Here is a 15,671-nt window from a genome sequence, read left to right on the forward strand (position 1 = left end):
CAAACTTTAAAATAATTTCATATCTGTTGCTTCCGCACTTCCTTCCTCACATCGCTCGTGGCACATTCTGCCACTAGGCGACCACTTTGCGGTAAAGACTGCCCGGAATATGACACATTTTACATATTATTTGCATAAATGCAAACATAATAAATACACATATGTACATACAGTACATAACTGTTCAGTTAAAATGCGTCTATGTTTGTCTAAATTGACGTTTAAATATATTTAGTTCTTTATTGTTTATACAGTTGTATGCATGTATGTACATACATATATTTTAGTTCATTATTGTGTCATCTGTTGTGTTCATGTGGCTTTTGGCTTTTGGCTGTGACAGACTTATTAGCTAAATGTCAGTTTGCATACACATTCAAATGAACGTAAGTAAATATTTTGGTAGGTATATAGTATTTATATATTATTTTATAATTACCAAAGTGCAATGACCTGAAAAATAAATGCATAACTGCACTACATATATTTATTTATCAGCAATTTTATTTTGAACGACATAAACATAAATATACATATGTGGGTTTGTTATGTTAATAATTACTTAAATTGCATCTTACAACCGGAAACACTTAGAGCTGAACATGCGTGCAGAAACAAGATTAGTTGTTATCTGAATATAGAATTTATTCTCTCTTAATAATCTATACTCGTATCTTATAAAACCAAGTTGCATAATTGTATATAACTACATATTCCTCGAATGTCTGCAATATTTAACTAATTTACCTGCTTTGTTTTCCTAGATGTGTTTAAGTATGTTGGGAGTCCTTCCCTTGGGCATCTTTTCCTAGATTTTAATCGAATTATAATTACTATTCTATTGAGTTTATATTTGGACTATAAATCAGCTAATTGAAAAAAAAGTTGAGTATGGATCTCACGCGCAATAAATTAAAACTTCGTTCTCTATTACCGGTAATACTAATTATATAACTAATAAACCCGCTTGACGTTAAACCGCCAAAATTCAGTTTAACATTTTAAACAGGTGGCAACCCTCTTCAAAAACCTTTAAAAAAAATCCAAATGTTAGTCACAGTTAAAAGTGATCCCCGTGCCAAATTGTATCTAAATCAGTCCAGCTGTTTCTGAGTAAAGAAGAGCAGCCTCACTTTTTGCGGTTTCTCTAATCATAAATTATTATATTCCTATAATAGAGCTATAGGTTCATTGTTTCACAACTACATGCCAAGCTGTTTAATTTTAAATTCAAATTATTGATAACCCTCTTAAATATGCCCTCGCGTATTACGTACACTAAGCAGATATGACTTTTCAAATAGGTGGCAACCTTTCTTCTTAATCTCTTCATCTTCTTCTTAAATCGCTTTCGTCTGGCAGTGGGATACGTATTTGAATTAACTGATAATTTATGTTGAATTATATTTTTCAAATACCCTCCTAAATATAGTTTTGAAATAAAGCCTTTCCACAACAATTCGATTGACACACATCTTTTAATGATTCATTTAATTTATTAAATAATTTTAATTTAACTTTGTAAATGGTGGAGACCCAAAAAGCCGCGAATATATTCTAAATGATCAAGTTAAAGATTTCTTACCGCTGTTTAGTTTGAGACGCATATTTCGAATTTTCTAACAGGTGGTAACCCTCTTCCAAATATTTGCAAACGCTAACTTTCGTCTGACCGCCGTATTGTGAAACATATTTCAATTACCTTATTGCCGAAATTCAAATTGAATTTGATTTTTTTGAACATGTGGCAACCCTTTTAAATATATTTAGTACCGAAATGAAGCCTTTTAAACTCATTTAGTAATTCATTTAACTAACTGAAAATTTTTAATTTAATTATTTAAATAGGTGGAAACCCTTTTCAAACATTTCGAAAATATTAAACTATTTAAACTAACAACCTTTTATTTGATAGATTTAAAATTTCAAATATCGATAGTCCCCTACAATATCGACACAACTCAAAATTTCATATATAACTGGAGCGGCTGAAGCTGGTCACGGCATAAAGAGAGGGAAATTCGGTGGAGCTACTCGGGCTTATTCGGTTTAAGGGTTCACAGCGTCTGTACAGCAGTTGGTTAGCCTGCAAGTAAGCGTCTGTCTTGCACAAGCGCCGCGCTATGCAAACATGCATTCGGTTGAGAAACCACACCCCTCCTAGCAATGAGTTGTGCGCTGGGTTCGGGACCCGCCACGTAAAAACCCATTCCAGTAAAAAATAAATCTACAATTTGAGGGCATGCAGCTGGTACGTACGTACGTACCCTTCCCGGCTGGTTGATGTCCTCGTAAGGACAAAAGCAGACATCACCACCATCCAAGAAATACGCTGGGCCCTTGCCAAGTATACTACAGCTGCCATATAAAGTAGCGCAAATTCGGTGTTGAACGGCCGAGGGACTTCGTTGCCGAGTACTGACATTCACCCCCGTGAACGCATCAAATCAAATATTTTTCCAATTTATTCGTTACTCACGCATGCTTCAACAAACCGACAGCCTAATTTCAAACCTGTGTGTTCAACATTTATTTATTAAACCGCAGTGTTTTGGTGTCAATCAAACCCACCCTATACATATGTAGCACATCATTCTATGTGAAGCCTTTTATTGAAGGCCCAACCTAGCGTTACGTATCTAATAATTGCTGCTTTTCATCTCACGCAATTTCGCCGCTTCCCTGGAATTAGTTGGATTTCACATGTTGGCTTCCCTAAGCCTAAGGTCTCACATGAACGAAAATGTTAAGCAGTTCCATGTACACACATGCATGCTAAGCACCTCTTTAGGCGCGGTTCTCACCACGCCCAATATTCCGACGCATAACTTAAGTAGCCGTGTTTGTGCTTTTAGGAATTCGCCCTGGTCGTGAAACCTTCCGTAATTCGCTTAACTTTCTGTTAAAGTTTTTGGCTTAATTTCCTGTTTTTGTTGCCAATAAGTTTAAAGTTTAGAATTAGTATCGATGTTATATTTAAATAAAAAACAACTACTTAAGCAAAGTATTACGAATTATGAAAAAAAGTCCACAACAAGGTTTGATAAAAAAATATATCATAATTCATTTGGATTAGTATAAGCTTTCCCATTAATTTGTCATATTTTCATATGTACATTTGTACTGTCATATATATCTGCGGTTAGTAAAATGTTTAAAGCACTTATTAGACTTCTGCAAATATGTTCATAGTGTAATGCCATTGTCTGTCAAAAAAATGCTCTTACAATTTCAATTGGTGGTTTAATGTTGCACATTCATGCATACATTGCATTTTCGCATAAATTTAAGCTTACATTGTGTTCAAGCAGTGCTTAATATTTGCACACACAAGTGGTGCGGCTACCGAGTGGGAAGCGTAAATCCGTTGGCTAATTGTTTCCGCAATGAAACGTGCATAAAATCCTTTAACGGGCTTTAATGTTGGCATAAAACCAAACGCGCACACGCTTACAGATGTGGATACGTACGTACATATGTATGTATGTTAGTATTTTGGTTTGTTAAAGGTCATATGTACATATGTATGCAAGTAGTTTGATAATAACATATTCGTAATTCATTTTTCATATGCTGACATATAAAATGCATGAGCACAAACCAAGAGCGAGTTTACCCATGTGTACCTACCATATTGGAGAATTTTAAAATTTTTGGCCAAGTAATTTTATGCTGATGAACTAAGTTTCGGTTTATATTTTGCCGGTAATTTTTATTTTCTATAGTCAATGAACTCAAAATTATTGCTTAGGCTAGCATTAAAGTCTAGGCTTAATATAACGCGTAACGCCGTGTCCAGCGTAGACACCAGAAATGCGGTGCGGTGCGTTAAATGCGGGCAGATTACAAAACCAACAACATATGTTGGCAAATGTAGATGTCCGACGTAGACACGATTTTGCGATAATGCGTGCATCGCGACGTCCCTGCAACGCACGCATTGTTTGAAAATCAAATTCGTTTAATTTTACCCGCAGTATCGTGCCAGAAATTCGGCAGTGAATATGGACATTCTTATATTAGAAATACATTTAAAAATTCAAATGAATAACTAAAAAATTAAACTTTTCAAAAAATTGAAAGATTTTTGTTTTAATTAGCTCAAAGTTAGAAAAGGCCTCTCTTCAAAGGATATAGAGCATAAAGTTTGTTGTGGTATTATAACAAATGTCATGTATATTTTCTGATAAGTAGTCAAATATTTTTATCTGCATTCTTGTATACTCATGAAATTTAATTTCATTTGCGCGCAGTTTCGGGTACAGATCACACGATATATTTAATTCAGGGACGGAAAATAATCATTATTTTTTAATTTTAACCAAAAACTACTACACTCACGTATTTGTGTCTCGAACACAATAAAGATAAAAAAAAATATAATTTTTATTTGAGTTTAATTTTTTTGGCTCAAAAGACATTATTGTTACTTGATTTTTATTTGTTCTCGCTCAAAGATAATGATTATTATTGAATTTTATTTTTTTTACTTAAGAATAATGATCATTAAAAAAACTCAAACCGACGTATCCTTTTCAGAGGAGGCAATCTGTATCTATACTAATTATATAAAGAGAAGTCTCCTTTTTTGTAACAGGTAATCTCGCGAGCGCCCTATCCGATTGGCATGAAATTTTTGTATATAAATATCTTTCAGTAACCACCTATGACCTATGATAAAAAAATTTAGTTTTTTGCGGTAGGTGGGCCAGGGACCGATCTATTCTTATTTATGGTCCGATTTGTGTGAAATTTGGTACGCTGGTAGCTTTTTGCCTAGATTAACTTATGGGATACTTTTTTTCTTATAGGTGAACCAGATACCGAGCATTTGGAAATCAATGCCAAACAATGCGCCTTCCAAACATACTGAAACTTTTACCTTTCTGTATATGGGGTGTTCCATACCAAAACGGACGGGGTTCACACTTCATGTGTTTGGTTAGTTTAAAATTTTTAGGGTTGATGCATAAATAAATAAGAAATTTGAGCTTGATAAATACATTTTTAAGAACTTTACAGCACCAAAAACAAAAACAAATCGGCTTAATAGTTTTCCAAATATCTCGAGAACGCGGCGAGGAAAAAATTTGAAAAAAATCACACATACAATCATCAAAATTTTCTATGAAAACAAATATTAAAAAATTTTTTTTCTTGAAACATTTTTCATATACACATTTTTTTATAAAGAAATTAGTTTTTAAACATATGCAATATCGAACAAAATTTAAAAAAATTACAATAGTAGCTCTGAGTATAGGCCTGTATGCAGTTCTCAAGAAAAGCTAAAATTCCATACAAAATGACGTACAAAAAATTGCTAAGAAATTTTCTTGAGTCAAATTTCCTTCAGACAGTACGCAGTTCTTGAGCAATTTGCTCCGCTTTTTACTACGGTTTTCTAAAGTTTTTTGTGAAAAAAGAGCACAAGGCAACCCAGGTTTGCAACTGAAATATATGCCCGTTCCATTATTCCTTGAGGAAAGAGTGAGGCAACAGGCTGTGAAGTATCAAAAATGTCAAAATTCCTTGGATACACACACAAAATAATGGCAAATTTTTCTTGACCGATTTCTTGGGAGCTGCATACCAGCCTTATTGCGCAATATTTAAGTATAGTATTATGGGGTGCGCTATACAATAATTTGAGTTATGAATTTTTATACACCGAAGTTGAGTAAAATGAGTACATAACAAATTTAAAATTTTTTTAGAATTTTTTGGTATACACAGTTTTATATCCCATTAAATTTTAGTATAACAATGTGCAAAACAGCCCAGAAAGCGTTCCTCACGCTAGAAAAATGGGTAATTGATAGGGATCGTAAATGTCTTCTTCTTCGTGCCAGAAACCGCTTAGACTTTTTTCCCGGCAGAAATATGAAAGAAGGGAATTTGAAATAATTGTTGTTTTTTGTTTACATTCGAAAGCAGCTTTCATAAAATACAAACATGGAAAATAGCACTGAAGTTTCAGAAATGTAGGTAATTGCTAATTTTTTTAGCCATATATAAGTTAAATGCACATAAAATAATTGTTTAGAGCTGATTTGTTGATTCCGGGCATGAAATGTGATTTTTTGCGTTCCTCACGCTCTGGGCACTTTTGGCGCGTGTTGACATATTTTTGACACTTGTGAGAGAATAACTTATTTTTACGCTCTAATAACCGAAACAGCAGTTGTTGCGAACGCACAATTTTTGCAATATCTCATGTATGTGAATGTATTTTTATTTGTATTTCCAGGCAAACCGGTTTCATGGATGATGATTTCGCCATCCGTAACACCACGGAAATTAAACGTTGGCTCAAATAATCCAGCGATGCGTCTTTACAAATTCGATACGGACTCCGGTCAGGTCAGTAGACATTGAGTGTTTTTTGAGAAACATGATTTAAGAAATAAAAATATGTAGTTGATGCCATTAAATATTCAGCAGCATTGTGTGCTTGGGGTTAAGGAAATATGTGTGCAGAGCAACTTTATTTAAAGTGTTTTATTTTTACAGAAAATCGATTCGTACTACCAAACAGTTGTACAGTAACATTATCCGGTTACGCAATTAGGCACACACTTCAAAGAGAATGCCCCTAAAACTTGAAGCCTGTACCTACAGGCTCTATTTTGGGCCAGTTCTAACCTTAACCCTCTAGTAGGCCAATTTTTTTATGAGTTGAAAAATTCAGGAATGGGTGATTTTAGCACGAGAAATCCAAAACTTATGTCCATTTCGATCTGTGACAGTAACTTTTTCCTACAGGGGAGAAAAACCACGACCGTCTGGAGACAGGCTCGCCGATATACATACTTACACATGTTTTCAGCTTTCTCTTACACAATGTTGACCTACGAACCGGCAATGCCGTCTGCAGACGGTCAAAAATGCAAAACTGGGGTTTTGTATGTCGGCAAGCCGATCTGTAGACGGTTTGTGTTCGAAAGCAATTTTCTCCATTTCGAATGGTGACATAATTATAAAACTTATATTAAAATACGGTGCTTTTAACAACGAAATCCACCGAATTTTTTTATATCAAAAAATTTTCCAAAGGAAAAAATTTCTTTAATAACGAAATTACTAAATAGCAAGAAATAATTAATTCTAACCGTGTTTTCAAAATCTGTAATTCAACTGCCGATTAAAATAAAACGGATTGACATAACGGATTAAAATTTACTTCGCCGTAAGGGCACGATTTTTGTCTAAAGATTGTGCCTTGCGAATATAGAAAAAAATTATTATAGGTGCACTAAAAAGGTGTTTAGTTAACGACCGTCTGGAGGCGGTCCAACTGTGTCCAAGGCGGTCTCCAGCGACTTTACCTTATGCATTGGTGCCTCACGAAGTAAATGCAGATTATCTCAACTTGAGTTGGAGAACTGAGCCATTTCTTACTACTTCTGAGGAAGAGCGTAGTTACGACTACTAAATATACTTACCCACCCGACCAACGTACACGAGAATGTATCCGTTTTTGAAATTTTGTTAACACTTCGAGAATGGGTCGTGAAAGTATCAGTTTGTGGCAGCAGAACTCTCCTACTCGTTATACGTTTTCAAAAGTTCTTGCGAAGAGTTTTCGATAGTGAAACCGTATCTCATGTTTTAATTTACCCATTGAGAGAAGAATCGTAAGCAAACATTAAAGTTACTAGTTTACGATATCTAAAGCTGTTCCATTCCAGTTTATTCCCATGTTTAACATAACTAACAAAAGATAACAGTGGTTAAATTTTCTCGTTTTTTAAACCAAAATTAAGTTTGCAAAAACGTAATTAGATGTGATTAAGGTAAATGTTATAAAAAATAAAATGAGAAATGTACAGTGGTAGAAGAAATAATAGAAACTGGTAAAAATTGTTTTGGCTATATTACTTTTGTTTATTTGATGTTTAATATTTTTTCATAAAAGTCTAGCGCACTATATAACACGCACCATATAAATCCACATTTCAAATTTTGTACAAAAATTATAAAAAATCAACAAATTTTACCAAAATCACCCAAAAATTTCAAACTTTTTACTCAGATTTTTTTTGCAAAATTTTGGGTCTGCAGTTTTATAGCCCATAAAAACCACCTTTCAAACTTTGTACAAAAATGATAAAAATTCAACACATTTTACCAAAGTCCCCAAAAATTTCAAACTTTTTAATCAGATTTTTTTGAAAAATCTGGGGTATGCAGTTTTATAGCCCATTAAATTAGTGGGTTAATGTGCATATCTCAAGCCGCTAGAAAATCGCGTTGATTTTTTTTTTTATTGGCTGACGGTGTTGTGCATTTTCTTCCATATAAAGCATGCTCGATCATGCTCAAAATTTCTTTTTATGCGGAAAAAATGCCTAGCAGCGTCTGCAAAAAAAATTAACCCACTAAAATTTAATGGGCTATAAAACTGCAAACATTAAATAAAAAAAAAAGAAATCTGAATTAAATTTTAGGATGATATTGTTAAAATTTGTTGAATTTGTGAAATTTGTGTACAAAGTTTGAAGTGTGTTATATGCCGCGTGTTATATAAAGCGCTAGACTTTTATGAAAAAATATTAAACATCGAATAAACAAGGTAATATAGCCAAAACAGGTCAAAATAAAAAGTTTAATTTATTTCATCCCCCACTGTTAAGAATTTAAATATGAACAGATGCAAGCAGTTTCTGATTATTTAAATTCCTAAATTATCCTTTTTAATCCCTCTAAATCTGAGCATGCACAATACTCAAATGGCATGTAATCAATATATTCGTAAAGTTTCGAGCGTTTTCATTGATCCTAGAAAATTATATTGACCTTAAAAGAAAAGAACGCATTTTCTTACGTGTAATTCCTATGGGAAAATTAAAGGCTTGCCGCGGGACCTCTTACAATTGTCGTAGAGAGGCGAGGTTCATGGAGGATCATCAGGTACTATACCAAGTGCTAAACTTTGAGTCTTATTCCGGTCGCATTCCAGGATTTTTTTTTACGTAATCTAATATACATATGTCTATATAGAGGTTGTTAATCATTTTTAGGTCATAGTTACTCTGTATAACAAAAAAAAAACTAATATTTACCAGAAATTCCTATTTTTTAGCACACTTTGAATTGCTGACATTGCTTCGAAATTGAATTTGTATTCCACTTCCGTACTCAAGACAAGCCCACGTGAAAAGAGGTTGGGTTCTGTTCTCAATCGCTGCGTTTGTGCGCTCCGCTCTACTTTCGCATTCCATTTTATTGTTAAATCTTCGCAACTGAGTTAAAAGTTTGTGTCTCGAAAACTATTTTCACTTGCATTATGATTTTTTATTTGTGAGTGTGTTTGTCCTTATTCGGCCACAATGTAGCAAAGTGTGTTACAAATTTAATTTATACAGCTGCAAACTTATACAGTTACTTCCGTTTCAGCGTACATCCGCTTGGCGAGTGGCGCATGCCTCTCCTTATATTCCGCTTGAAAGCTACACTATTGGCACATATTCACTTTACTATATGCATATGTATGTACATACATATATCCTATAAATATGTATATTCGCATTCATATGCAAATGATGGCATGGCCAACACCATCCTGTTCGCGTTCACAAAAACTCTCTTAGCATTTGTTCAACGCGTTACAAATTTATGCCACTTTCAAGCGTTCGCAAAGTTATGCACATTTTAGCTTTTACTCGCTTTCATCACTTCTGCAGCTAAGTGTGTTTGCAGTTTAGTACATCGTTGTCGATTTTATGATAGACAATTTTGCAATGCATGCAGCTTTGAAAACAACCCGGCTGGTGAAAATTAATTTGCATACACCAGGCTGAGGAGATATAGTTATTGGCTAAAAAAAATTTGGAAATAGCAACAAAGTATTAACTGTACAATTTACAGTTGCTTTGTGGATCACCAATTTTCTTATCAAATCTTTCTAGAATTCAGCGAGAATGTCAGGTTAGGTTAGGTGTATAAAATGTTCTACAATTTCACTCGGTGTTGTCCGTTGTAGAGTGTCCCGTTTGAGTGAGTGTTAGGAGGGGCTTCCTAACCACAGCGAAATTTTGATATCTTTGATAGCATTAGCCCACTGAACCAGCGCCTGTTCTAAATGAAGTCGAGGAGATCCAAGTGTTGCACGTCCGTTATCTCCGCAAAATTGTTGAGGAAGCGTAATGCCAATTGGTTGGGACTCTTTGACTGTCACACAGAAAGGGGTCCAATTGACCATCATTGCTCGTCATCCTCATCGTGGCAGCTTCTGCAGAGAGTAGTTATGGGTACTCGCCTTTGTTCTCAGAAGGTATCCTGTATTTTTCCTGCAAATCCGCGTTCTTAGTCTTCCCGCTTGTTCCACAAGTGATTAGCAACGGTGATAATCGCCTCGTTAATTGGCAGCAAAGAGCCTTACCTGGTCGGCTCGTTCCGTTCAATTTAGCGTCTTCCATGGACGGAACAAAGAGAAGAGGGATGAACCCGTGTCACGCGATATGCAAATCCTGCAAGCTAACCCCTGAGTTAAGCACACTTCGCAAGCTCATGTCATTTTGTATACTTTTTGGCTTTCGATAGCATTTTCAACGCGTAAAGTAGATCAGAATAGCAAAGCGAATAGGTCTGGTGTTGAACGAGACCAAAACGAAGTATCTCCTGTCATCACATAAACAGTCAGAGCATACGCATCTTAGCAGCCACGTCACTGTTGACAGTTACAATTTTGAAAAAGTAGACGACTTCGTTTATTTGGGAACCAGCATAAAAACCAATAATAAAGCCAGCCTTGAATTCCCACGGAGAATCACTCTTGCAAACAAGCGCTACTTTGAACTGAGTGGGCAGAAGTAAAGTCCTCTCTCGTCGTACACCTGTGCTGGTGAATGGCGCGGAGGCGTGAACAATGAAAACATCTGATGAAGCGGCTCTTGGAGTTTTCAAGAGAAAGATTCTGCGAAAGATTAATGAACCTTTGCGCATTAATAATAATAATAGATTGGCGCCTACACATATGTTAGTGTTTGGTCGAGCTTTTCCTCCGACTTGTGGCGTGCGCCTTGATGTTGTCACACAAATCGCAGGGACCTACAGTTTTACGCCGACTCCGAATGGCGATTGTATTTTTATGATAAGCCGTCTTTCATGGCAGAAATACACTCGGACGTTTCCCATTGCCTACCGAGGGACGATCGCGGATAAGAAAAAAACCTTTTTTCTATATTTTTTTGCGATGTTGCGCATAAAGGATGACGAATACCTCAGACGATTTAACGATGAACTGTTTAAGCTTTACAACGATATAGACGTGGTGCAACGAATTAAAATTCAGCCGTTCTGCTGGCTAGGTCGTGTTTTTCGAATGGACAGAAACGCTGCAGCTCTGAAAGTATTCAACGCGGGTCGCGCTGCTGGTAACAGAGGAAGAGAAAGGCCTTTTCTGCGTAGAAAGACCAGGTCGAGAAGGACTTGGAAGAGAAATGACTGGCGTGCTGTTTTGGACTCGGCCAAAATCGCTTAGGCGGTTATAGCGCTAATAAAGAAGAAGAAGAAAGTAGTTCCGTGCGGAGATTGGATTCGTGCAATGCTGTCGCTGAAGGTCGTTAGAAAAAAGGCGGAATTCACAACTGCTTTTCTCTAACTTCTTCGTTTCTCAGGCACTAATATCTACACCCGGCTCTATGCAGACGATGTACTAGGCCTTGATTGAAGGTGATTGAAGTTAAGTGCAAAGAACACTAAATATAGTGTCACAGGAGTAGCTGAAACTAGCGCTGTGCTCTTCACTAGAAGAATAAGGTTCGTTCGTATTTCTACTAACTTTAAAGGAGTCAGACTTCTTTGAAAGTGAAGTGCTTCGAGGTTTTAAACTTTTATGGAAGTAACACGTTTAGCAAAAGACCTCCAAAGCATCAAAAACATTCTGAAAAAAAGAAGTTAAGTATCTAATAGTGGAACCCAATAGATTTGCATCTCTTTTAATAAGCCCATTACTATTTATTATTGCGGCATCTATTGTGCTAACGTTGAAGCAATTTCTCCGATCTTGAGCTATTCCTAAAGTTAAACATTTTGGAGTATGTCATGTTTCAGACTGTGGATGGGAATAATAACATTGTAGGAAAAATCTCAAGTTTTATAATGACACAACAAATGCTGAGACACGTAAGCTTAATTTTGGACTGTAGATTTTTTATCTCTTTACCGTTTTTCCAAAATATTTTGATTTTTATGAAAAAAAAATCAACCTTTAACAAAGAAAAAATTAAAAACTAACCTCTTTTTAGTGCTTTTGAAAAATCCTATAAAAAAGTCTGGACATCAACCTCGCCGGAAGGTATCATATGAAAATTTCTCGAGGAAGATATCGCCTCGCCGCAAGTAGTTGAATATAGCGCCTAAAAATATGCACTACAAACACAACGCGAAAATGGACAACACGCCATTTCTTTAAATGAAATTAATTGGTGCTCGCATCTATGTACATTAGGGTGGTCCAGAAACAGTAAAGTCGGAATTGTAATTCTCTTACCCCTTGAATTGTTCTATATTGAAAAAATATTCCCCTATTTTTTTTATTTTAAAATCGAAAAATATTTAGAAGTCGCTCAAGGCGCTCAAAATTTTCCATGTATTTTTATATGGGAAAAGTATATTTTTTCGTAGAGATGGTATAGAATTCTTGAGAGCCAATATTTTATTTTTATCGGAAGACTCTGGTTCTCTTCAGGAGACTTTCAGTAATAATATCTAATTGTTTATTTAACCATTTTTTAATACAAACGATTTCTTATTGGTCGCCCCTTGGATTTTTCGAGGTTTCTGTGAGTTTGTGACGGACCTATAAATTATAGTTGCAATGAAAAAATGTTTAAAGAAACAATTGGGTATTATTACTGGGAGTGTCCTACAGATAAGTAGAGTTTTCTGGTAGAAAAATATTGATTTTTAACTATATTTTAACTACGAAAAATTATTTTTCCCCATATAAAATACATGGAAAACTTTTGGCGCTTTGAACGACCTCTAAATATTTTTTGATTTCAAAATAATAAAATAAGGGTATAATTTTTTCGTAATAGAACAATCCTAGGGGGTGAGAGCATAAAAATTCCGACTTTTTTTTCACATGCATTTTTGGTGTGTGCACCAATCTTAATATCTTTGTAGAAAATAAATAAGATAAGAAAAAAACTTTTTAATATACCACGCTTTTATAAGTGGGCTAAAAAGTAGAAAATAATTGAGGGATTCACAACGGTGTCGTAAGTGTCGTATTGTTGTATGTTGTAAACTTTAAAAGCTTAAATAAATGTTTAGCGAACTTGAAACGCCAACGAAATATTTTTTAACACTACCAAAATTCGAAATATGACTTTGATGGTACTTTACTTACATATTTTTTAGGCGTTTAAAGTTTACGGCATACAACAATACGACACTTACGACACCGTTGTGAATACCCCAAATATTTCTCAGTCCCACAGAATTTGTTTTGATAACTTTGGATTTTGAAATTTTAGCAAAAGGCATTATAAACAATTTATGAAATTGAAAATGAAAAGTGTGGGCGCATGTAATAGGCTTGCATTGATATGAAAAGTAATATATGTGTGAACCTGTAGTCTCATCAGAAAGTCCCGTTTTAAGAAAGTGGTACTTTAGCTTGCAGTGTCCTGCCATATTTATAGTGTAAGTTTTATACCCCATTTCCACCAAACGCAAAACTGCAGTTGAGAGCTCAGATAAGTCGCAATAATTTCAACAAGAAGTGATCGGCAAGGTTTAGTTCTTAATTGTTGCCTTTTTTCTTTCGTTTGCTTGTACTTAGTTCCTTCGAGTTATAATCTGCTTTTTCCAATAGACATAAACTGCAGTTGAGGCTTGGTGAAAGTGAACTATTAGACTCACCCTGCTAAAATTAAGCAATTCTTCAAAGAATCTACGTAAGTGCGCCAGTCAGACTCAACCTGGCATTTTCCCACCTTCTTGGTATCTCAGCTAAATACACCTTAAATAGACCGCAGAACGGCCATACACGCTCCGTTAGTCGCCAAATTTTTTGAGAGTATCAGCTCTTTCATTGCCATTAAAGCTCTCATGTCCGGGAAACGACCACAAGATAAACTTTTTATGTATTTTACGTGAGTCTAAGGCCCTTAACTCTCAGTTGCCAAATTATTGTTTTACGGTCAACGACCGACAAGGTCTCCGCGAACCTTGCAGATAAGCGCTGCATATTTTGTTATGGCCAATATGCCAAATTGAGGGATTTTCCACAATATTTAATACGAAGTCTTTGACAAACATAAATCGCCTTTGTGGCTTCATTGGTAATCGATGTGAGGTGTAGGGTAGCGATGAGTTGTTGATCTAGTGTCACCTTTAGATATTTCGCACCTTGTGAAAACTATATCTCCATACTTTACAATTTAGGTTTGAGCAGGTTGACCTCTTCTTTTGGTGAAATAGATACCGTTGTGCATTGACAAGCCCTTTTACGCACACATTCAATGGTTCTGGAGCATATGGTGTCCTCATGTCAACCCATAAAGTAGATGAAAATTTGACCTGAGTAGCAACTTAATACATTAAACCGAGAGTTCTTCGACAGCCAGCGTCCATAGTAGGGGTGAAAAGACTCCCCTTGAGGACGCCACGGATAGCCTGCTAGCTCAACCACTACGATTCTGCATTTCCATATGACCTAGGGAGTTACTAGGCTAGGAATATCCTTCTTTGTCATACCCATTGATATTGTTTCGTTGAGTTAGGCGATGTATAGCAGTAATAGAGGATTTTCCTGCTTAATATGCATGTTGGGTTTGGCATAGTGGGTTGCCGTTGAGATAGGTCATCCTCTCAGCTACCATTTGTGACAGAGGGGGGAATACTTCCAATCATTAGCATGGGAAATCTACATACGTTAAAAAAAAACACTGTAACTCTTATTAAAGCATCGGCTTCAATAGCCAACTAAATTCTTACTAATTTACATTGCGTGTATGTAATTTTCGCTTTATTGTATGAGCGTGGCTGCTCTAACCAAGCCTAAAAAAATATTTAATTGCTTTCACCGCAATTCTTTCGTTTTTTTTTTGTACAATTTACTAACTCACTTTTCACCTGGCTTGTATGTATAATTACAGGTGCTGGACTACACGCAGTACTTTATGGATTTACAATTGGCGAATCAAGTGGGCGAACCCAACTGGCTTCCGGAATACAATCTTACACATTACTATGCGCTCAGTGATATATCGGCAATTTCTTTACACAATTTTGTGGATCGTTTCACCAGCAGTGACGGCGCATGGTTTGGCAAGTAAGTATGGAATATCAAGTTGAAAGAATTGTAGAACATTCGAAATTTTAGATAAAAATTGGAAGCTTCTAATTTGATTACTACAAAAATTAACTATTCTGGTTCTGGTCAGCTCTTAGATATTAGAGAATATCTTTACCAATCTGGCCTACAGACATACAGGCCAGATTTGTCTGTTGAAAGCGTCTTTCCTAGAAGATGAAGCCACTTGGGTGGCGTAAACAGGTGCTTTTGGGTTGAAAGTTCGCTTCATCTTCGTTGGAATCGTCTTCACTGGCACGATTTCTTCATGTACGGCTGTAAAGTGCAGTACTCTTTACCGAAACTTACCTAACCGAAATGCCTACAAAAAATGTGGCCAAATTAACATTGCGATGCCCTA

The 15,671-nt window shown here is 35.7% G+C and overlaps 1 protein-coding gene across 1 annotated transcript in view; it reads left to right on the forward strand.

Moving 5' to 3' along the window:
- Positions 1-15,293, forward strand: part of LOC108364323 (acid sphingomyelinase-like phosphodiesterase 3b) — a 112,422-nt gene extending 97,129 nt beyond the window's left edge. Inside the window, exons 7-8 of the mRNA XM_017617961.1 lie at positions 6,251-6,363; positions 15,114-15,293. Of these exons, the coding sequence (XP_017473450.1) occupies positions 6,251-6,363; positions 15,114-15,293 (293 nt within the window). The remainder of the gene's footprint in view (positions 1-6,250; positions 6,364-15,113) is intronic.
- The last annotated feature ends 378 nt before the right edge of the window (positions 15,294-15,671 follow it).

This window comes from Rhagoletis zephyria, unplaced genomic scaffold (genome assembly GCF_001687245.7).
Source record: "Rhagoletis zephyria isolate East Lansing unplaced genomic scaffold, Rhagoletis_zephyria_1.1 Rzeph_scaffold_01526, whole genome shotgun sequence".
Taxonomy (NCBI): domain Eukaryota; kingdom Metazoa; phylum Arthropoda; class Insecta; order Diptera; family Tephritidae; genus Rhagoletis; species Rhagoletis zephyria.